Source organism: Myodes glareolus, chromosome 3, assembly GCF_982192425.1.
Source record: "Myodes glareolus chromosome 3, mMyoGla1.1, whole genome shotgun sequence".
NCBI classification, from domain to species: Eukaryota; Metazoa; Chordata; class Mammalia; order Rodentia; family Cricetidae; genus Myodes; species Myodes glareolus.
In genome coordinates this window covers 75,057,851-75,080,248 of record NC_142028.1, presented here as the reverse complement: position 1 = coordinate 75,080,248, position 22,398 = coordinate 75,057,851, and the positions used below count along the sequence as shown (strand labels likewise).

General features: G+C 47.6%; 1 protein-coding gene, 1 long non-coding RNA gene and 1 pseudogene across 6 annotated transcripts in view; 2 read left to right on the top strand and 1 right to left on the bottom strand.

The window, feature by feature from the left end:
- The window catches only part of LOC146892328 (uncharacterized), a 28,226-nt gene extending 13,741 nt beyond the window's left edge, over positions 1 to 14,485 (bottom strand). The window contains exons 1-2 of the long non-coding RNA XR_015004921.2: positions 14,024 to 14,485; positions 8,659 to 8,707 (exon numbers count right to left, since the gene is read on the bottom strand). This is a non-coding gene — a long non-coding RNA (uncharacterized LOC146892328). The remainder of the gene's footprint in view (positions 1 to 8,658; positions 8,708 to 14,023) is intronic.
- Positions 14,486 to 14,581: 96 nt separating this feature from the next.
- C3H1orf210 (chromosome 3 C1orf210 homolog) lies at positions 14,582 to 17,867 on the top strand. 5 transcript variants are annotated; one of them, XM_087904675.1, is made up of 5 exons: positions 14,583 to 14,899; positions 15,427 to 15,568; positions 16,245 to 16,315; positions 16,841 to 16,956; positions 17,062 to 17,867. In XM_087904675.1, exons 4-5 carry the CDS (start codon positions 16,920 to 16,922, stop codon positions 17,379 to 17,381), a joined length of 357 nt encoding a protein of 118 aa, XP_087760801.1. In that variant the 5' UTR covers positions 14,583 to 14,899; positions 15,427 to 15,568; positions 16,245 to 16,315; positions 16,841 to 16,919; the 3' UTR covers positions 17,382 to 17,867. The 5 variants fall into 5 exon arrangements, with proteins under 5 accessions (XP_048306434.3, XP_087760801.1, XP_048306433.3 ...); XM_087904676.1 differs by lacking the exon at positions 14,583 to 14,899 and adding an exon at positions 15,220 to 15,313; XM_048450476.3 differs by lacking the exon at positions 15,427 to 15,568 and having other exon boundaries at positions 14,583 to 14,806.
- A 762-nt stretch (positions 17,868 to 18,629) lies between these two features.
- Positions 18,630 to 20,733, top strand: LOC125410820 (calcium load-activated calcium channel pseudogene; annotated as a pseudogene).
- The last annotated feature ends 1,665 nt before the right edge of the window (positions 20,734 to 22,398 follow it).

Here is a 22,398-nt window from a genome sequence, read left to right as displayed (position 1 = left end):
CAAGTCCCAGGAAGGCTGGAGGTGACTGGACACACAGAAGTGGGCGACTGCCTTCCAACGGCTCCATCCACCATTCCAAGGCAGCATTACTTCAAAGTCAAACAGAAATCCCCACAAATAGAATGGGAATGGCAAACACCAGCTTCCTTTTGTTTTTTTAAGTTACAGCAAGTAAGCCCTGTGGAATTCTAGCCACGCATCCATCCAGCAGGTTAACCCTGAACATCTACCGGTGCCAAGCTGATGTGTATGCCTCTGGCAGAACATACTCATTCACTGTTCTGCTTTTACCACCTGCTTAAAGGGCCCTGCCAGCTGGGCAAGGTGGTTCACACCTGTATTCCCAGCACTTGGTTGGTGGAGGCAGGAGGGTCAGAAATTCAAGGTCAGCCTTGGCTACACAGTGAATTTGAGGCCAGCCTGTATGGGATCCTGTTTCCAAAAAAAAGCCTAGAAACAAACAAGGGGCTGTATGCAGACACTACAGGCCTACGACCTCCCAGATTAGAAGTCGTGGCTGCTGCAAGGAGGGGTCAGGTCTAAGGATAAAGGAGCCAGTGTTAAGTGGGGTGCAGGGCTTCTCATCTTTTGCGTGCTCAACATCCACGGTGAGCTTCGGTAGCACTCTGAACTTCCTTTAGGAAATACGATCACGCCTTTGAAAAGAAGCGATTGCTATCTGTCACTCGAAATGACTGTGTGGAATTGAACACTCTGGTGGGCCGATGGGCTGTGTAACTCAGCAGTGCAGAGAAAGCTGGAAAGGTACTGCCCCGAGAGTCGGAAGCTCGGGTCTGAACTCCAGCTGTCATTGATTAGGGGCGCTCTTAGAAGGCTCTCCTTTGACCCTCTCCTTTGATGATTCAGGAGGTTAGCCACATGCTTCAGACTGAGAGGGAAACTGCCATTGTTCTGCAGGCCCCGCCTCAGGATCGTATCAGGGTTTATAGCCTAGGGACTGTAATGCAATCAAGGGTTGCGTACCCAGAGTAATCCTAATTTCTGGGTGCTACCATCCACCCACCTCTGCCTGTCTTCCATATAACCTCTAGCACACCAGCGACTGACTCCGAAATCAAAGGCTCTCACCATCTCTCCTGTCTTCTCCAGCCTCCTCTCTCTCTATCCTGCCCGCCATAGCCCCTCCCTTGCAGTCCGTTCCTTTGCCCCTTTCTCACTTTGTCATTTTTGTCTGGCAAATCCCCAGTCCTGGCTCAGGCCCTTCCTTCGTCTTTTCCCCATCTGCTCTTGGAATGGTGGAAGAACAACGCAATTACCCTGTGGTAACCTTCGCTGTCATCTTGACTGGATTAGAATCACCCAGGGTGAGAACGCTAGGCTAGGCACGTTTGGTGAGGCTAGGGAGGTTTAACTGAGTGTTCAGATCCACCCAGAAAGTGGGTGGCATCATCCCGTAGGCTGGAGTTCTGGGCTGACTAAGAATTCCGGGGAAAAGGGGACGGCAAGTTGAACTCTAGATTTCACCTCTCGGCTGCATGTCTCTGAACAATGCGACCAGAATGCAATATAACCAGCGACTTTTATGCTCCTCCCCATGCCTTCCTACCATGATGGACTGTGTGCCTTTCTTTAAACTGTGACCCCAAATTAATTCTTCTTCCCATACATTGCTTTTGTCGAGTGTTCAGTGACAGCAATTAGAGAAGTAGCTACAACAGCAACACCAAGCCGATCACACAGTGAGCCTGCTCTCTCCCTTCCCTGGGATGATCGTTCTCACCCTTTCTTCTCTCCTCCCACCTCAGTCTCCCCTCCCCACCCTTCGTTCACATTGCTTCCTCTTGAACTGGAAAAGCAGACACCAACAAAGAGAGCTTCCTGAAGCTTGCACCTCAACCCTTGTGTGTTTACCTATACAGGTTACCTTCCTCTTGTGACTCAGAGGGACTCTTTCCAAAGCTAGTTCTGTGCACCCGGCCCCACCTTCTCAGATGACTCCTCAGGGATATCCCGCTCTGTGTCATCAAGTTCCTTCCTGTCTCCCCTGCTTTATTCTGCTTAGCATACACACATAGTCCTGCAGCTCGTAGCCTTAGCAAGCAACAGCTTTTCCTCCACCGTCAGCCCCTTCTCCAGCGCCTACTGTTTCTCTGCTCCTGTACAGTGGAATTCCCTGAAGGAGCCTCTGATTTGTTGCTTGCATGCACACACACCCTCTGATCAGGCTTTTATTCCCAACACACCAGAAAAGCAGTTCTGGTCAAGGTGTTCAGAGCCTCCCGTTTGGCAGTTTCAAAGGTCAAAGTGCAGCCCATACAACCTAGGTGACTTATTTGCAGCACTCTGCAGAACTAACTAAGCCCTCACCCTTTAAATGCTTCGTGCTTTGCCCAGGAAACCCCGTCACGGGTTTGCCTCTTACAGCACCAGCCATGCCCTAGCTCCCTAATCTGGCCTGCTTCTCCTCCCCTCCTTGACCTCTACTCCTGGCACAGTCTAGAGTTTTCTCTCTCACCTGCTCCTTGGCTATCTTGCCCAGACATGAGACTTTGCTGGTTCCACATTTTATTAGTTCTCAATCACACATGTTCAGAACTGCTACATCCAGGCTACTTTGTGCTATGCATTCTGTCTGTGTTACTAAGGTGTCTGTCAGGCATCCACTGTGCGCCAGACCAAGGGTCCTGGGAACATAGGTTCTCCTTATCCTGTGCACTTCAGTCTTCCTGTCTTGGGTAAATGGCAGCCCTAATCTTTAGAACAAAACTCTGATTTCTGTTATTTTCTCAAGTCCAAAATCCAATATGCAAATGTTATTGACGTCACCTTCAAGTTCTATCTGTAACCTGAGCATTTTCTCTGCTTCCTCCTGGCTTCCATGAGGCCACGTCTACTCTTGTCTAAGTGCTTGCATCAGCATTCTACCTGGCCTCCCTGCTTCTACCCTGTCCTCCTCAAGCCAGAACTGCACTGAATGGGTCATCTCCAGGAGGGGCAGACTCATGTATCTCTGAATCAGTGACACACATCTTTCTGACCTTCGTTGCCACACTCCATCCAGTAGCATCCCTTCTGTCGCTTGAGCCAGCCAGCTATGCTCTCCGCTGCTTGGTACCCACCCTGGCTGCTTTTTCTTCTCCCGGATATTAACATGATCACGGGCTCATTTTATCTAACCTTCCCTCTACAGTGAGTGCTATGGTTTGAATCCGAAATGTCTCTCACTGTCTCATGTTTTGAATGCTTGCTTCCCAGATGGTGGTGATGTTTGGGAGAATTCTCAAAACTTCGAGGAGGTGGGGCTTAACTGATAAGCCACTGGGTTACTAGATCTGGAGAGTATGTTATCCCCGCCCACTTCCTGTCTTGCTCTCTACTTGTCTGGCCTGCCTGCTATGTTGTAAATAGTCTCTGTTACATGCTTCAGCCGCCTCGAACGGTCTACTCAGTCATACCTTTCTGCCATCATGGTCTGAAACTCTCAAACTACGAGCCCAAAGAAACCTACCTATCTTGAAGCTGTGTTTGTAAGGTAATGTGGTCACAGTGGCAGAAAAGTAATTAATTTAAAAATATTAAAAAGTTGTGGGCCAAGGGGAGAGGGTTAGAGAGAAGGGAGTAGGGGAGGAATGGAGAAAGCTCGGTTGACCGGGATGGGGGGAAGGGAGGAAGGATGAATGTGGGATCAGGGAAGAATATATTTCAACTAAGGAAGTCATATTAGAGTTTACAGGAAACTTGATTATATATGGGATCCCAGGTCCAAGGAGAGATCCCCAGATTGTTCTCTGGACAGAGGAGGGGGTGCCTGAACCGGCCTTGGCCCGTGACCATACTGATGAATATTTTGCTTATCACCATAGATCCCTCATCTGGCGTTGGATGACGATACAGATGGAGGCCCGCGTTGGAGCACCGAACTGAGCCCCCCAAGATCCAAACGAGGAGCAAAAGGAGGAAGAAAATGACGAAGGACTGCGAGGGATACTATCACCCACTGATACAAGGGGTCGGATCTAATGAGAGTTTACCAAGACCAGATGGACCGTGACTGAACGAGCATGTGATCCAACCAGATTCTCTGAATGTGGCCGGATTTTCTGAATGTGGCTGGCCTGCAGTCTTTCCGAGAAGCCATTGACAATGACACTGGGACTGGTTTCCTCTGCATATACTGGATTTTTGGGATCCAGTCTGTTTGGATGCTCACCTTCCTGGACCTGGAGTGAGGGGGGAGGAACTTGGACTTCCCACAGGGCAGGAGACCCTGACTTCCCTAGGGGACAAAGAGGGAGGAGGAGAGGGAGGGGGGGAGTGGGAGGGCGTTGGGAGGAGGGGCGTAAATGGAAACTTTTTATAATTTAATAAAATTACAAAAAAAAAAAAAAAAGTTGTGGGCCAGCAAGATGGCTTGCTGGGTAAAGGGACCTGCTACCAAGCCTGATGATCTGAGTTTGATCCCCAGAACTCACATGGTGGAAGGAGGAAGCTGTCTCTTGTAGGTTGTCCTCTGACTTTCACATGCTTGCTACACATATGTGTGTACCTATGTGCACACACACACACACACATACGAAAATGCAAATACGATGTAATAATTATTGCTAAATGTTTAAAAAAATTGTATCAGAAGTGGGGGCACCACTCTGGTTAATTCTTCCCATCTGGCTTTAAGGCCTTTGCAACTGGTCTTTAGAAGGACTGTGGAAGAGTTAGGAGAGGTAGGATACAGAAGCCCTGAAACACTGTAAGCAGAGTTTAATGGGTGATCTTGGTGGGATTTCAGAGGCTAGAATCCAGGCAGGAGTGTGGACAATAAAGGGTGTGCTCATGATGTTTCAGATGGGGACAAAAACTCTACTGTGGAATAAGCTTAGAGACCTTTCCTGCTACGTTCTGGTAAAGTATAGATCTGTATTTTCCCTGTATTCTGGAATATCAGGAGAGATTTAGTTAGTTCACAAATAATAGATTAGTTAATTTGACAGAGAAAATTTCCTTTTTCCTTTCTTTCTTTCTTCCTTCCTTCCTTCCTTCCTTCCTTCCTTTCTTTCTTTCTTTCTTTCTTTCTTTCTTTCTTTCTTTCTTTCTTTCTTTTTTCAAGACAGGGTTTCTCTGTAGCTTTGGAGCCTGTCCTGAAGCTAGCTCTTGTAGACCAGGCTGGTCTCGAAGACAGAGAAAATTTCAAGGTGGCATAGCATTCAGGCTGTAGCATGGTTATTGTTGACTGATTTTAGTTAAGGTTTACAGTGAGAATTGGGAACATATAGCGGAGGGAGAAGAAGAATGAAAGCTTGTGCTTTGTCAAAAAGAAAAGAAAAGAAAAAAGAAGCTTATTTAGAGTTGTGGGTAAGGAAACTATTATTACTAGAGAGATCAGCGCCATTAAAAGGAAGCGTGGGCAGACATGGTGTTGCACACTTTTAATCCCAGTTGTGGGGCAGAGGCAAGAGGATCTCTGTGAGTTTGACGACAGTCTTGTCTACATAGCAAGTTCCGGGACAGTCAGGGTTATATAGAGAGGCCCCGTCTCAGAAGAGAGAGAAAGAGAGAGAGAGAGAGAGAGACAGACAGACAGACAGACAGACAGACACACACACACACACATGCGCACACACAGAAGCTGTGAATGCATAGGAGCAGAGATACCTTGTGGACCTTTCAAGAACTGGTGAATCCCTACCTTTCCTTTGAAAATACAGTGCCACCATGTGCTCAGATGGGTCCATCTAAAGAAGTGTTTCTCCAGGTTTGGCCACCCAGATATTCTGTTGCAACCTTGGCCCACTGGGGCATGGCAGCTGCCTAAACTGGCCACAGGATTTGGTGTCATACATGTAGTGCTGAGATATGGCGTTGTATAATCATCCTTAAAGATTCCCGAGATGGGCCAGTGACACCCAGCAATGTGTGGTAGGGTTGGAGTCTCTACAGCCTCTCTATGAACCTGTGAAGGTGAGTCCCAAGTTGCAGTGGAGATGTCTGAGATGCCAGCAATGCGCGTGTCTGCTGAGGAGAGCTGCAGGTACCAAGTGGAATCAGGCCAAGAGAGAGGCCACATGTGCTATAAACTGCCAAAGCCACGGAGAGTGTACTATTTCGGTCTGTCTGAGCTCACATCATGATACCATGTCCCTGGATACTGGACACAGAGCTATAGGGTTTAAAGTTTGCCTCTTGGCCTTGCTTTGGTCCTACCCTTTCTTATTATACAAGTATTCCTCCATTTTTGAAATGGGATGTTTACTCGGTACCACTGTACATCGGAAATTCATAACCTTCTCTTTTACTTTACAGGAGCTCACAGCTAAGAAATTACTTTGAAACTCGGTAGAGACTCCAGACAGATTTTAGAATAATGTTGGAAATGTTAAGATTGTGCGGACACTTGAAGTTGAACTAAATTTTACATCATTAAATGTTACACCGTAAACCTTTGGGGGCTGGGGTGGAACATTATAGTTTGGATGTGAAATGTCTCTCATAGGCTTATGTTTTGAATGTTTGGTCTCCAACCACTGGTGTTAGTTGGAGAAGTTCCTCCAAGTTTGGGAGGTGGAGTTTACCTGGAGGAAGGTTTCTTTACAGCAGGTCCTTGAGGGTGTGTTATCCCTGCCCACTTTCTCCCTTGATGTCTGCTCCTGGGTCCACCTTGATATGAACAACTTCTACCACACTGCCCCTGCATCCCACCATGACTTGAACCACTGGTGTGCCTTTCCCATCATGATCCATTGAAACGGTTCTTCCTCCTGTGAGTGGTTTCTATCAGGTGTTCTGGTCACAACAACAGTAAAGTAACTGATACAGGGAGTGACCCCTTTTCCTGATCTTCTGAGGTCACAGCCTCTTGCCATACTCACATGAAACAGTTGCATGAAGCGCTCTCTCTCTTTTAAGTATTTATTTTATTGTATGTGTACGGTGTTTGGCCTACATGTCTGCCTGTGTACCAGGTGCATGCCTGGTCTTGTGGAGGTCAGAAGAGGTGTCAGATGCCCTGGAACTGGAGTTACGGACGGTTATGAGTTACTTTATGAACGCTGGGAATTGAACCCAAGCCCTCTGCAAGAACAAGTGTCCTTAACCACTAAGCCATCTCTCCAGCCCCTGGTTTACTTTCCTCATAGTACCAACCATTATCTGAGACAATCTTATTTCTTTGCTGGTCTATTGTCCATCACTACTGTGCAGATCCAGTGGTGGCCACTTGCACAGAGCTTACCACATGCTTGCCAGGCTGTCTATAGAAGGTTGTACTGCTTCAGAGAAGCACCAGTGGGGCAAAAGCACCAGCGGGGTCGCTGTGTATTTTGTTTATTGGGTGACTGTGCCTCTCCATACATATGTGCACTCCATACATATTCTTGAAATAAAGGGCGGTTTCCACAGGGTGGGGTGCATGGCACTCCCTTAGGGTTGGAGGGGTGGAGGGAAGATCTGTGGAGGGAGAAGGAGAAGACTGGGAGGAGGGGAGGGAGTGGGAATTTGGATTGGTATTTTTTTAAGTAATAAAAAAGGGGGAAAAAAGAAATAAAGGACGGATGGGTATGTGGGCCATTTGTTTATTTCCTTTGCCAGGGCCTCATGACAATTCTTTTCTCAGAGTCTCATTTTCTTCAGTGGGCAAGGGGATAATTACCATCTACCTCACAGGATGGTTATGAGAACCAAATGAATTAGTCCATTCAAAAGCTGGCACAGAGTTGGCTGTGGTGGTGGCATGCACCTCTAATTCCAGCACTCGGGAGGCAGAGGCAGGTGGATCTCTGGGAGTTTGAGGCCAGTCTGGTTTACATAGTGAGTCCTAGGGCAGCTCAGGCTACATAGTGAGATCCTGTCTAAATGAAAGAAATAAACGTATGTGGCACAGATATTACATCTATACAAAATGTCCAGAAAGGCAAATCTGTAGACAGTGAAAGTGTCTACTGGCAGCTGGGGCGTGGGGCACGAAGAGTGGCTGCTTACTGGGTAAAGGATGCCCTTTGGTGTGAGAAAAGCAGTGCGAGGACAGTAGGGCTGCATGGCGTGATGACCCCAAACGCTATGCAATGCCATGCTTGAGAATGGCTAACCGGATGGGGTTTAGGTCCTGAGATTGGGTAATGTTCAGAAATATCTCCATTTAAAAGCAAATGCATGGGACGGGACGGTGAACAATAAACAAACAAACACACAAACACAGTGCCTGAAACATGGTCGGTGTTGATGAAGTATGGCTTCCTTTTCTCAAAGATAAAATAAAACCCACTTCCCTGGTGCCTCACTGTCCCGCCTATGGTAACAATCATTTCCTTCTTCAGCCCTCCTCCCAGGTTTTTTATGTTGTCTTCTCCACCTTTTCATGGGATTCCTGCTTTTCCTCAGCTTGCACCCCAATCTCTGCCCACACCCATTCTCCACCTCAGGGATCACTTGTCAGGTCCCAGCTCATTAACTGACTTCAGGGGTATTCGTTGTCATCATTACAGATGCTGGGGATGTGAAGATGACAAGTGTAGCACCTGCACTCAGGGAAGGGACGCGAGCCGGGAACTAGGCTGGAGATTTAAAAACACACGCGCACGGACAGAGACACAGGGACGTGGGTCATCCTTGATACAAGAATGCCAAGAGTGCCTCCTTCAGCAAATCCTGCGGACGTGTGCCACCACAACCAAGCATAGGTGGCTTTCTGACATGGGCCCATCGTACCTGTTGGCCATGGCTGACGGTCAGGAGAACCACCCAAAGGACACACAAGCTGTTTAGGAAATCAAATGAGACTTTCAATATCCTGCAGAAACACACTTCCACACCCCCAAGTGAGGACTGGATCGGGCCGCTTCCATGTCCCAGTCAACACATCCTTCCACTGTACCATCGATGAGTAGAGCCATGGGGCTGCCAGTGCCGCTGAGCAGCCGATGTTTGAGTATGTGATTCAATTGTTAGAAAACTTAATAGAGAGAGAATATTAGAAAGGCTATCCCGAGGAGTACTATACTCCCCCTTTTTGTTTTGTGAATACAGTCTTTGAGAGTTCAGTGAGCCCATTCCACTATCGCCTGTCCCTGGGGATTGTAAGGAATTCCTGTCTTATGAAGGATGTCATATTTGTCACAGAATAATTGAAAGCCTTTACTGATATAAGTTGGTCCATTGTCCGTTTTAATCAATTTTGGGGCCCCCATGTAGGCAAAAGGTTGGAGGCAATGGCTTTTTACATCTTTCACCTTTTCCCCTGAGTGAGAGGAGGGAGGTAAAGAGCCTGGATAAGTATCCACAGTAACATGTACAAATCCCAATTTGCCAAAGGATGTCACATGAGTAACGTCCATCTGCCAGGTATGATTGGGCAAAAGACCCAGAGGATTAAGAACTTGTTCCTTAGAAATTTTATATGTGAGCCTCAAAAAAGTAACATTAAGATGGAATTTATCATGAACCCTCTGGGCAGAGGCCAAGGAATCCTGGGGCAGAGAGATTAAGAGAGCATGGGTCGTTTGATCAAGCTGTGCATTGCCTTCACTAACAGGGCCAGGTAAGTCAGAATGTGCCCAAATTGGCCAATATAAATCTTATGAGATCTTTTCCATAAAAGTAATTGAATGTTAGTCAATAATTCATGAACTGCAGAGGTAATGGCTATATTTCCTGATGCTTCCAAGGGGAGGGGGGAAGAACCTTAGTAATGTATATGCTATCAGTAAAAAGATTAATAGGTTCAGCTGGAAAGGTAACTAAAGCTAAATGAATGACAGCCAGTCCTACTGTTTGTGCAGACTTGTAGGGTACTTTTATTTTAACAGTCTTCTAGACTGTGACTACAGCAGCTGTGTCATTAGAGGATCCATCTGTAAATACATTAAGGGCCCAATCTAGGGGAGCTAGCAAAAATAATTTTAGAAAAGCAAACCGGATGTTTCTCAAAAAATTTTACTAATTTATCAAGGGAGGTAATGGTTGTTAAATTCAGCAGACTGAGTGGATAAAAAGATGGTCCATTCTGGGCTAAATAACTGGGGCCAGTTAAGATGCTCCTTATTGTACGGAACAATCACTTTATCAGGGATTTTGCCAAATGTCCTAAGACTTTCCAGGTAGGCTATGTGCAGCACCTCCAGGACAGTCAAATGATAGGGATGCACAACCTTTTTGGGAGAGGCTCATCTACACCCCCAAAGAATAGGTCCCTTTGCCAAAAGACTGCAGTGGGCTGCAAGGCTGTGCAGAAGACCAGCAGAAGCAAAGGCTGGCGATAATCAATATAATTCAGATGGGCTTCTGCTAACCGCTGTTTGACTAATCTAAGACATTCACGGCGTCGGTAGCCTGGGAGACGTGGGGTTTGAGTCATCTCTTAAGATTTAAAATAAGGGTTTTAATTCTCCTGTTGTTAATTCCATTGGTGGTCTAATTCAATTAATGTCCCCCCAAAGCTGTTGAAAGTCATTAAGAGTGTGAAGCTGATCTATTCTAAGAGTGATTTTTTTCTGTGGTCAAACTCCTGTCTTTAGGAACTGATGGCCCAAATACTGAAAAGAAAACATAGTTTGCAATTTTCTCAGGGGCAACAACTAAACCAGACCAATGCAATCCCTCATAAAATGTCTGCAAACCTGCATGCAAATCACATTCCTTTGAGGCTGCAATAAGAATATCATCCATATAATGAATATAGCTAGGGATGTTGCTCCCTTAAGGGCCTTAAAGCTCTGGAAACATAACTGGCACAAAGTTAGGCTATTAGCCATGCCCTGGGGCAACACAACCCATTGATACCTTTGGTGCGACTCTCTGAAATTAATAGAGGGAACACCGAAAGCAAATTTGGGTGAGTCCTCAGGATGCAAAGGAGTAGTAAAAAAGCAGTTCTTGAGGGCAATCACCACCATATGGTAATTCTTAGGGATAGTCCCAGGTCTTGGCAATCCTGGCTGTAATGATCCCATAATTTCCATACATTTGTTAACCTGCCTGAGGTCCTGCAATAGTTGCCAACTGCCATATTTCTTTTTAATAACAAATATGGATGTGTTCCAAGGGGAAGTGGATGGGACTATATGCCCAGAAGCTAACTGTTCTTGCACAAGCTATTAAGCAGCCAGTAACTTTTCTTCTGATAGGGGCCACTATACAACCCATACTGGTCTAATTTCTCTCCATTTGATGGGAATTGCTACTTGTGACTCAACAGTGGCCCTCAGAATAAATTTTCCAACTTCTTTCTGTCCCCACCATGTCCCGCAGTCAACCCTTCCTCAGCAACAGCCTATGGATTCCCCTGAGGATCTCCACTCAGCCCTCACCTGGGGCTAAAGTCCTGGTCTGCTAACATATGCTGCACAGGTTCAGTGGTCAGAACTGCTCCCATAGCTTGCAAAATATCTCTTCCCCACAAACTGAGAGGAAGGTGTTCTAGGTCAAATGGTCTAAAAATGCCCTTATGCCTTCTTCATCCTTCCAATCTAAATATTGGGCACTGCACTCTGGAGAACTGGCCATTCCTACCCCCTGTAATGTCGTGGAGGCCAGTTGTAGAGGCCAGGCCATGGCCAATGTTTTTTAGCAACCACAGAACTATCAGCCCCTGTATCTGGAAGGCCTTTTAGCTTTTTCCCATTAATTGTTAATGTAAGTGTGGGGCAGTTCTCTAAACTAGAAACCCAAAAATCTCCAGGGAGTGCTGTGGAGCCAGACCCCTCATTCCCTTGCTCTTGTTTAAAGAATGGATTAGTAGAGCAAAACATAGGCAAAAGCACTAGGTGAGCTATTCTCACTCCTTGAGGGATGACAAGGACTCCCATCCCAGCTTCAATCATAATTTTAATTTCTCCAATATAATCACAGTCTATAATTCCTGGTAAAATTTTAATCCCTTTAAGTGCTGAACTACTTTTTCCCAAGTCTATTCCTATCGACCCCTCTGGAATAGGTCCATATACTCCAGTCCCCAAGGCCTGCACACCCATTTGTGGGGTCAATACTGCCTGGGCAGAGGTACAGAGGTCCAGTCCTGCACTTCCTGGGGTTCCTCGGACAAGGTCGTGGGCAGTGAGGCATTTCTTTGAGGAATGAAACAGCTGATAGGAGCAGCTGGTCCATGTGGAGGGCCTCGACCACATTCTCCATTGCTTCAAGGAACAAAGGTAGAGATTGACCTCTGTGACCCTAAGGTGTGGCGGTACACGCCTTTAGTCCTGATGCCTGGGAGACAGAGGCAGATTGACCTCTGTGACCTCAAGGCGTGGTAGTACACGCCTTTGGTCCCAACGCCTGGGAAGCAGAGACAGGCAGATCTCTGTGAGTTCAAGGTGATGTAGCACACGCCTTTAATCCCAGCGCATGTGCTTGTTAACTCTCTACCTACTCCTGAGGCATCATCTGGGATAATGGGCAGCGGACCAATCCAAGAGTGACACGTCAGAAGCGAGGACTGTTTCCTTTATAAGGGCTGGGTTCCCCTCATTCTGGGTCTCCACCATGTTGGCTGATGCTCGCTCTCCCAAGGGGCATTAAAGCTTTACTGCAGAAGTATCCTAAGTGCCCCGCGTCGTTCTTGCTGGCGAGACGGCAGCGCGGGACAGGTCCACTCATTGCCCTGTATATTTGCATTTTGGGGGCCTGGGGCAGGCCCCTCCACCCGTTTCCTGACAATAGAGAGGAGAGGAGGGTGTATCACCCAGATTAGGGAGTGGCAGGGAAGTTTGATCTAAAGAGCTCCCAAGCTGGAACCCCAGAAGTGAGGAGCCTTGGAAGAATAATTTTCTTAGAAAAAGCTGTTGATAGATATGGGGCAGGAGTTGAAAGTGTCAGTTGGGAAGCTGGGGTCACAGTGTGCAGAGTTTAGGAAAAGAGATCACCGCAGGGTCTGGGCATTCGAAGGAAGTGAGCATAGCTGGCACACAGTGTAGAAAGGGAAGGGGCAGGGTGATATGGGAAGAGTAACATGGCAAAGGGCCATTCCTGGGACTCCATCCCAAGACACTCCAGGCCCTGCATACAGACTTCTGCCCTGCAGACAGTTTCACTACGTCCCTGCTAAAACAAAGCAAAACAAAATAAAAATTTTCAAGACAGGCTGAGTGTGGTGGTGCATGCTTTTAACTTCAACACGTAGGAAGCAGAAGCAGGTGGGTCTCTGTGAGTTCGAGGCTAGCCTCCACTCATAATAAGTTCTAGGGCAGCCTGTGTCACATAGAGAGCTCCTGTCTCAAAATAAAATTAAATATACAACTCTCCCCACGTCAAACAAAACAACAACAAAACTTCATGAGACCAAGAAATCTTGGAAAGGAAACAGCTGAGTAGATGCTAGCCCCAAAGGACTTAAGACAAGTTGCCACACCCCCTTACTAGCATGACACCAAGGAGTGGTTGCGAGGGGGCAGAGAAGAAAAGCCTATGTGAGCTAAAAAGTCACAGTATTTCATAATGAAAATTAAGGCAGGTCTTTAATCTAAGGTCTTGAACCCATACTGTCTGTAGGCAAGAGGGGAGGGATATTACTCCCAACTGGGAAAGGCTTTGGTTGTCTGCATGGAGAAGTAACCATCGCATCTGGATAAGTCAGGGCTGCAAGCAGGATGCCTGCCACTCAGTGTCTTATCTCATATTCAAGAAGGTAAAGCAGACGTTTGCTCTTGCAGGCCTGTAGCCTGTAACTTATTAACTCTCCCCACTCCTGCTCTCCTTCCTTCAGCCTCCTTTGTCAGGAAATTGAGGACTCAGTTGTCTCAAAACTTACCTTCCTTCCTTCCTTATTTATTTATTTATTTATTTATTTATTCATTCATTCATTTATTTTTTTGAGACAGAGTTTCTCTGTAGCTTTGGAGCCTGTCCTAGAGCTAGCTCTTGTAGACCAGGCTGGCCTCAAACTCACGGAGATCCATTTACCTCTGCCTCCTGAGTGTTGGGATTAAAGGCATGTGCCACTACCCGGCTGAACTTTTTATCACCCACTTTGCAGCTCCTCTGGGCAGCCCTCTCTCCAGTGGTGCCCTGTTAGTCCTGGATCCTGGCACACCCATTCCCGAGTATCAGTAACACAAGCAATCCTTTCTCCCTGAGTTACCTGTTGATCCTGTCCAGCTTCGGGTGTTATGGCAGTTACAGAAGACCCAGAGAACCCCAGAGGCTGTCTTCCACCCTGGGAGACTATCCAAGTAGATAGAGGAGGCAGACTAGGCAAGAATAAGCCCAAGATGATCCTGACAAACACTGATGTCAAGCTTGTCCTAGGCTGTTCTGGCCAGCGTAGAGGGGATCCTCTGAGCTGTGTCTTGAAGGACAATAGGGAACCAGTCCAAAGGACAAAGGCAAAGGAAAGCAAAGAGGAGAGCTAAGCACTTGAGTGTAGACACACACACACACACACAGAGAGAGAGAGAGAGAGAGAGAGAGAGAGAGAGAGAGAGAGAGAGAGAGAGAGAGAGAGAGACCTGCTAGCACTTTGCAGGGAAGTTTGGAACATGCTTGGTTTGGTTTCTCAGGCTCTCCCTGGGAAGACTGCTCATTGCTCCCTCCCCAGATGGACCCATTTGGCTCCTTGCCTTTGCAGGCCTGTAAAACTCCCAGTTTCAACTTTGGACTTTGTACCGGCACTAGAAATCCATTTGTTTATCAGGGCTGGTAGCAGTGCCTGCTGAGGTCTGTCCCTTCAGGGACAGCCTGGATCCCCTTCTGCATTCCAGTTGCTTTAATCCACAATATTTGCGGAGGGAGCAAACCTGCTTTCCCTCAATACTTGGTGAGGTATTAAGATGAGTCCTCCCTGCTGAGGGCGCTGCAAATCCTGGTTGCTGCCCCGCCTTCCCTCCACCTGCACTTCCGCCCCGCCCACCCGCTGCGGTTCCAGGTGAGTCAAGCTCCTGCTCCGGCCCGCCCACCCGTCCAGGTTCAGCAGTTCCAGCCGGAAGCCACCTCCACGGACTGTGCATAGTGTCTGAAGGTGGGAGCGGAGAGGGGGAAGACAGTGGGGGTGTGGGAGCGGGTACTCTGGTCTATTCTGATCCTCAAGGGCTCCTGTGTGCAGCAGAGAAACTAGATCCAGTTGGGGGTGTGTATGTATGTCTGTGCAGATCTGGAGGGGTGTGTATTATTGTGTTGTGAGTGGAGAAGTGACAGTTGGAGGGGGATGGGCAGGCAAGTACGGGCTGTGAGTTCAGAGGCGTTTGGAAAGGGACCTTGTGTGTATCGTTGGAAAGAATTTACAGAGCAACGTAGGGAAGGAAGGGGACAGGTGTCTAAAAGAATTGAACTCACTGCCAGGTGTAACAGATTCTTGTTTTTTGAGTACTGAGTGCCTAGCGAGAAGTCCACAGAAGGCAACCAGAGATTGCTTGCAAATAAATGAATGAACTAGGTAGGTCTCCTTTCTGAGGCTTGCCTTCCTCCACCCCATCACTTCTCTCCCCATGGCCTTCCTTCACTTTACAAGCTGTGTGCTGAAGCCAGCTTCTCCCTTCCCCCAACCAGGCACACAGTCCTCTACCTCAGGGAAGTGTGTGGCTGGTGGTGGCCAGTTCTGACTGGATGCTGATGAGGCAGAGGTCACCTGTGGACCCTGGAGTAACCTCACCAGCAGAGAGGGCTGATTTGGCACTGAGGGGTGGATAAGGTAGGTGTGTGTGTGTGTGTGTGTGTGTGTGTGTGTGTGTGTGTGTGTGTGTGTGTGTGTAGTGTGTAGGGTGGGGCTCTGTGCCAGGAAGGAGAGTGTGGCCTGAGGCCCCCATGCTGGATTTTGAGTTCCCCAGCCAAGAACGGGACATCTTTGGCATATGGGGAGCAGTGGAAGGAGTTCCCTAAGACTCAGAGTTGGCTCTGGGAGGTGGATTGGGGGTGATTAGATACCTGCTAGGAGAGCTTGGCTGGAGACTCTGGCTATAAGGACAAAGTGTAGGTCGCTTGGACAGGAAGGAGGGTTAAGTTACTGGAGGGGGAAGCGGCACATCATGAATGAGGGCATCCTCTGAGTATCACACAGGACTGTGACTGAACTCACCCCTAAGCTGGGTGCTTCAGTCCCTTGCCTGACCACTCTGCCTAGGGACACCTCTGATTCCCGCCGCCCTCCTGCAGATGCTGCCCAGCCTCAGCTGTCTTGCTCTTCCTTCCCTGTCCATGCCTCAGGGTCACGTGTGTCTCCCTACATGTTGCTGACCTCCTTCAGAGGTGTCCAAGCCTAGTCCTACGCATGTGACCTTCTCCGGCTACTCCCTTGGCCCAGAGGCTCTTCCCCCAGGGTTCCCCAGCCCTGAGTGCCACGACCCTCATTGTGATCTTTTCCTACTCAGGTGGTCGTCTCCAATAATTCCCTAGTATAAGCCCCACTGTGGTGGCACAGTGTGGGCCCCCGTGTGTAGAGGTGAGTGGACAGATGCCCGCCGGAATGACTGGGATGTATGGTAGGGGAGGCTCCCGATACAGGAGCGGAGAGGTGGGTGCCCTGGCTGTCTAAGGACAACCCTCTGTTCCTGGGGTCTGCTCCAGAGCTGGACAGTGCTACACAATTGCTCCCTAACTGCTTCTGTCCTGTTTCCATCAGCTTGCCGAGGAGCGGGCCAGACTACGCTCTGGTGTCAGAGATCTGAGTTCAAATTCTGGGGCCTCAGTTGGATCATTTTCCATTTGGGGGCCTCTGTGCTCTCATCAGTAAGGCACGGGTAGTGTTTATACATATGTAGTGAGATTTTGTGAGCACAGTGCTCACGCCTAAATCCTAAGTGTTCTTACTAAAGACATTAGAACTTCCTGGTCAGCCCCTTCTAGAGCTGAACTCCATTCATTCGTGGCAGCTTAGCTTCTCTTCCATGGACCAGTGATGTGGACAGTGGTCCTGTCCCTAGCACCCTCTTTCTAACTCTGACCCCAACACCTCTGTATTTTTCAGGACTTGTACCCCAGGGCTGCCTGGAGCCTGGGGTGTCCCTGGAGCCAGAGCTTTTCCTGACAGAGGCCAACGCTCACCAATGTCATCAGGCCTCTCCATGACTGAAGCAAACCAAAGTGAGTGGTAGAGAGATATAATGGTCGAGGAGGGACTGGGTCCCCTCAGTTTCCCCTGGGAGCCACACCTGGGGACCTCTTGTAACCCTGTCTCTTTCCATGCAGCCGAGTTCTCAGTGTACAACACCACTACGTCAACAACGGCCTCTGGACCAGGCACCGGAGGCCGGGCATGGCCTGTGCTGGTAGGGGTTTTGCTGGGGGCAGTGGTCCTCTCCATACTCATTGCCCTTGCTGCCAAGTGCCACCTCTGCCGCCAGTACCGGGCCAGCTATCGGCATCGCCCACTATCCAGACCAGAGGGTGGGAACCGCCCACAGGTGGGTGAAGATGAAGATGATGATGGCTTCATCGAGGACAATTACATTCAGCCTGGGGCTGGCGAGATGGAGACAGCAGGGAGTCGGGACCACTTCTCTCTCTGAGCCCATCTTTGGACACTCACCACTTCCCTCCACACCTGGCACTTTAGAGACAGCGATGCCTCAAACCTCAGGGTCAGAAGTGGCTAAAGCTTGCCCGGGGGCTGTTTTCTGACACCAGTGTCAAAGTGACAGTTCTGTTTCTCAGTAACTCCCCTTGGCTTCCTGCTGTCCCAGGATAGACCCTGGCAGTTCAGGACTGTAGGGAAGGCCCCTTTGCAGGCCTCTTGGTTCCCTTTCCTCGCCTCCCTCCTCCCTGCCTTACTGAGTTTTTACTATAGCCACCTGCTACTTGGGTGGCTTTGTTCTTCATGATGACAGCCACGCCCTAAAAAGTCCCAGGATTTCACACATGCCCCGGCAGGAGAAGACCGTGCCAAATTTCTTACTGAATTTTTTTTCTTATCAAAATAAAGTATGTGATTTGGTTATAATATGTTTTTCACAGGAATTAATAAATCTATTTTCATTTTGGATTAACAGAAGAAATCGTCCTTTTATATTTTCTCTGATCCTAAATGCATTGCTGGAAGATGCTGCCCAGACCTCCTCTCCTCCAGGGTACCTCCCATGAATATCTCTCTGGTCACAGTTTATTTTATTAAAGCAATCCCACACCCCAAGACAGGGTTTCTCTTTGTAGCCCTGGCTGTCTTGGTTGATCTGTAGACCTGGCTGGCCTCAAACTCACAGAGATCCATTTGTATCTGCCTCTCTCATGCTGGGATTAAAGGTGTGTACCACCACTGCCACCGGTTTAAAATAATTTTTACCGGGTCAGTAAAACAGCTCAGAAGATAAGGGGAGCTGCTGTCAAGGCTGCCAAGTCTGAATTTAATCCCCAGGATCCACAAGGTGGGAGGGACAGAACTGACTCCCGAATGCTGTCTTCTGACTTTCACACATGTGTGGTGGCTCACTTGTGCCTATGCACTAACATATATAAAAAAAATAATTAATTGACAGTTTCATACACGCACATCATGCATTTTGGTCATATTCACCCCACTCCCTTCTAACCCCTTCTACTCTCTCTGACACCTTCCCTCCCATCACATCACCTTCCCACCTTCATCTTTTTTTAAAAAAATAATCTAATGGTTTTAATTAGGGTTGTTGGTATGTGTATACATGTAGGGTTATTACCCAGATCATGGGTGTCCTCATAGTAACGACACCCCTGCAGAAAAATGGCTCCTAGCTGCTCCCCCGGCCAGCCTTATTTTCATCCCTACACAGCCAGAGCAGACCATGAGCCTGAGGCCCTTCACATCCGAGGGCTTTGCATTCAGACTCCGCCAACGCTGGAGGAAAATATTCGGTGAGGATGCCCACAGGGATCCAGATAGTGAAGCTTTGAGTTTGCCATGCCCCACTCTTCTGTGCTGGGTCCACGAAGACGGGATGATGTGAGGACATTTATCATGAACCGATGTGGGGCTGAAGAGGTGGCTCAGTGGTCAAGACTGCTTACTGCTCTTACAGAGGATCCAGGTTTAGTTCCCAGCACCCACATGGCAGCTCACAACTATGTGTAACTCCAGTTCCAGGGGATCCAACACCCGCTTCTGGGCTCTTCTAGAATTGAAGACACACACGGTGCACAGACTTGGGCATGCGAAACACCATACATACAAAATTAAAATTAAGGCCAGCAGTGGTAGCGTGCGCCTTTAATCCCAGCATTTGGAAGACAGAGGCAGATGAATCTGAGTTTGCGGCCAGCCTGGTCTACACAGTGAGTTCTAGGACAGCCAGGGCTGCACAGAGAAATCCTGTCTCAAAAACGAAAACAAAACAAAAATTAAAAGAATCAGAGATAATGTTCCTTGGTCGCCCAGGTCTCTCACTGGCTTTTGAGCGCTTCCCCCTGAAGGGTGGGAGCACCGGTGGGGACGTGAGAGGAGCACCACGTTTGCAGACACGCTGCTCATTGTTTTAATCTCCGTGTGCCCTGTGCTGCTTGCTGAAGATGCAACGTGGTTCCTGGTTTACAGGACAGACAAGTACAAGAGATTGAAGACAGAAGTGGAAAACAAAGTAAAAAAAATTAGAAAAGAAGAAGGAAACTATAACAGAGTCAGCTGGTTGACAACATTTAAAAAAAAAAAGATAAACAAGAAGAGAAACTAAAGAACAGCCATCGAGACCTGTCAACCATATGAGTGGAATCCTGTTTGCAACTGGCTTTTGTTTCGCGGCCTTAATGGGAATGTTTAATTCCATGTTTGATGGTGGAGCGGTGGCAAAGCTTCTCTTCACCCCTCTTTCTTACATCCAAGGATGTGTCATCGAAACCTGCTGGGCGACGACACCACAGACGGCTCTTTCATCTCCCTGTGCATTCTCTGTTCTATGTCAATACGACAAAACATTCAGAAGATCCTTGGCCCTCCCCGTCTCGAGCAGCCACCAAGCAGGCCAGTGGATTCCTTGCTCCCCCCCAACCTCCTTCTGGAAAGTTTTCTTGAAGGAAAACAGAATTCTTTATTTTCTGTCTACTTTCTAGACACTCACATCAGACTGCCAAGGCACCTGGCCACATTCTAGCTTTGAGTTATTTCTCAGCTTTTTTGGGATGCGATCAGAACGAGAATGGCATTTAGCTAGTGGGCTAGTGCTTTGGGTCATGGATGACTTCTTTAGTAAGTGGGTGCATTAGTCAACTATGGGTGATTTTTATGTAATCACAAAGATCATCTTTCTTCTTTGACTTCAGTATTTCTATGGGACTAACGATCATGCCCGTGTATGTGCCATGCACCATAGAAGCAGACTTCCCATGAACATAGACAGCTAGGAGAACAAGACAGTTTGTGTAATAACATAATAGGATGTTTTTGTTGTTTTTAACAAGCCAAATATGTCACCTATGTTTGATAACAAGCCAAATTTTTAGTTGTTTCATTTAGAGAGATATTTAATTTTTTCATGTTTAAATAAAATATTTTCTGTAATCTGAACATAGGGTAAGCATTGGCCCAGAAGAGCTAAAATAAAATTTTGTCATATGTTCCTTTAAAAAAAAAAAGAATCAGACATACTTCAGAGATGATTTAAAGAACACAGGAGAATATGCATAGAGCATATACAAATATTGTAACTTTTGTATAAGATGCATATGGATTTTGATTTCTGCAAGGGGTTTTGCGTTACAGGCTCCAAGGGACAGTGGCCTTTGCTGAATGACTGCAGAGTGAATGTGAAGGTGAGGAAGTGCAGGCAAAGGTGGAGGAAATCATCAAGAATCTGAGCGATGGGAAGGCCAGGTGTGGTGCACACCTTCAATCCAGAGCTATGTAGAAAGAACCTGTCTTGAAAGAAAGAAAGAAAGAAAGAAAGAAAGAAAGAAAGGAAGAAAGAAAGAAAGAAAGAAAGGAAGGAAGGAAGGAAGGAAGAAAAGAGAGAACGATAAAGAAAAGAAAAAGAAAAAAAAGCTGTGAGGCCAACAAGATGGCCCAGAAGGGAGACCGCTTGCTGCGTAAGCCTGACAACCTGAGTTTGAGTCAGATCCCTGTGAAGGTCTGACACAGTGGTTCTCAACCTTCCTGATGCTGCAGCCCTTTAATACAGTTCCTCATGTTGTGGTGACCCCCACCGTAAAATTATTTTGTTGCTACCTCATAATTGTAATTTTGCTACGGCTATGAATCATACTGTAATGCTTGATATGTGACTCCAAGGGGTGGCAACCCACAGGTTGAGAACCAATGTACACATGCAGCGGCACATCTGTAACACCAAAAATAAATAAATAAATAAATAAAATAAGGTGATTGGGAGGATGGCTCATCAGGCCACCTTAAGATGGGCAGAGCTTGAGATGGGAGGAGCTTGAACTAAGCTTCTTCCATTATAAAGAGTAAAAAGGGGCTTGGGGAAGGATCCTGGCCTTGCATAGAAGCAAAGGGACAGCTAATTTAGGAAGCAGGAAGCAGGTTGTCCTAGCCTTGTGGTTGGTGGCTGGCGCTATACCTGTAATGCTCTGTCATGAATGTGACATTGAGTGACTCTCCTAGAACTTCCAAAATCTCAAGGAGTCTAAGTTCCAAGCAATCAGGCAAGACACTGGTCCAGCTCGGTTCAAGAATTCACCACTGATCTAATCAGCCAAGACCTGGGGGGATGCAAGAGCCTGGAGTCCTGTAGCATACAGGAGATTGGGGGTGGGGAGGTGTTGTTTGTTCCAGATCATTCCCACAAAGGGGCCATCCTCACAAGCCAGGTAGCTACCCTGCTTTGTGTCTGCCCAGAGTCAGCCTTTGAAGGAAAAGTCCACAGAGAAGGAAATGGACGTGGGGGAAGTGGCTGATGAAGGGAGGGGCTTGAGAAAAGCGAGGATTTCAGATAGATCACAGTGAGGTGTGTCTGAGAGTCCTTATCAGTTGTGAAACTGTAGAGTGACTACACTGGTTAGGGCCTCAGAGGCCCAGAGACAGAGAGAGAGAGAGACAGAGAGAGACAGAGAGAGAGACAGAGACAGAGAGCTCACACTTGAGCTGAGAACGGCTGAGGTTCATCTCTACCTTTTTTTTTCTTCTTCAAAATGATAGAATTAAGAGAGAAAAGCCCTTCAAGCCTAGTGAGATGGTATAGCTATAAAGGCTTGACTCATGCAAGCAGGATGCAAACTCGATGATGGCCAGAGTTCAATCCCTGGAACTCATGTAAAGGTGGAAGGAGAGAATCAACTCCACAAAATTGTCCTCTGACTTCTACTTGTGTGCTGTGTACAGGCACATACATGGACAAAGCAATAATTAATTAGTTAATTAAGCCAATGTGGTTGCAGATGGAGAGGGAGCGGAGTAAGAGACAAATGGGTGATAAGACCTGAGGCACAGCACAGATTCCAGTCACAGGAAGGTGCAGAGCTGACGGACGTCACTGACTCTGAATCTGGGGAGCTGCCCTGGTTTCTGGCTTGACATCTGGGCACAGTAACAGAAAAGCGGGTTGGGGAACGGCCATTGCAGGTCAGAGGAAGGATTTCCACGGCGCATACCCAGGACAGGGTTTA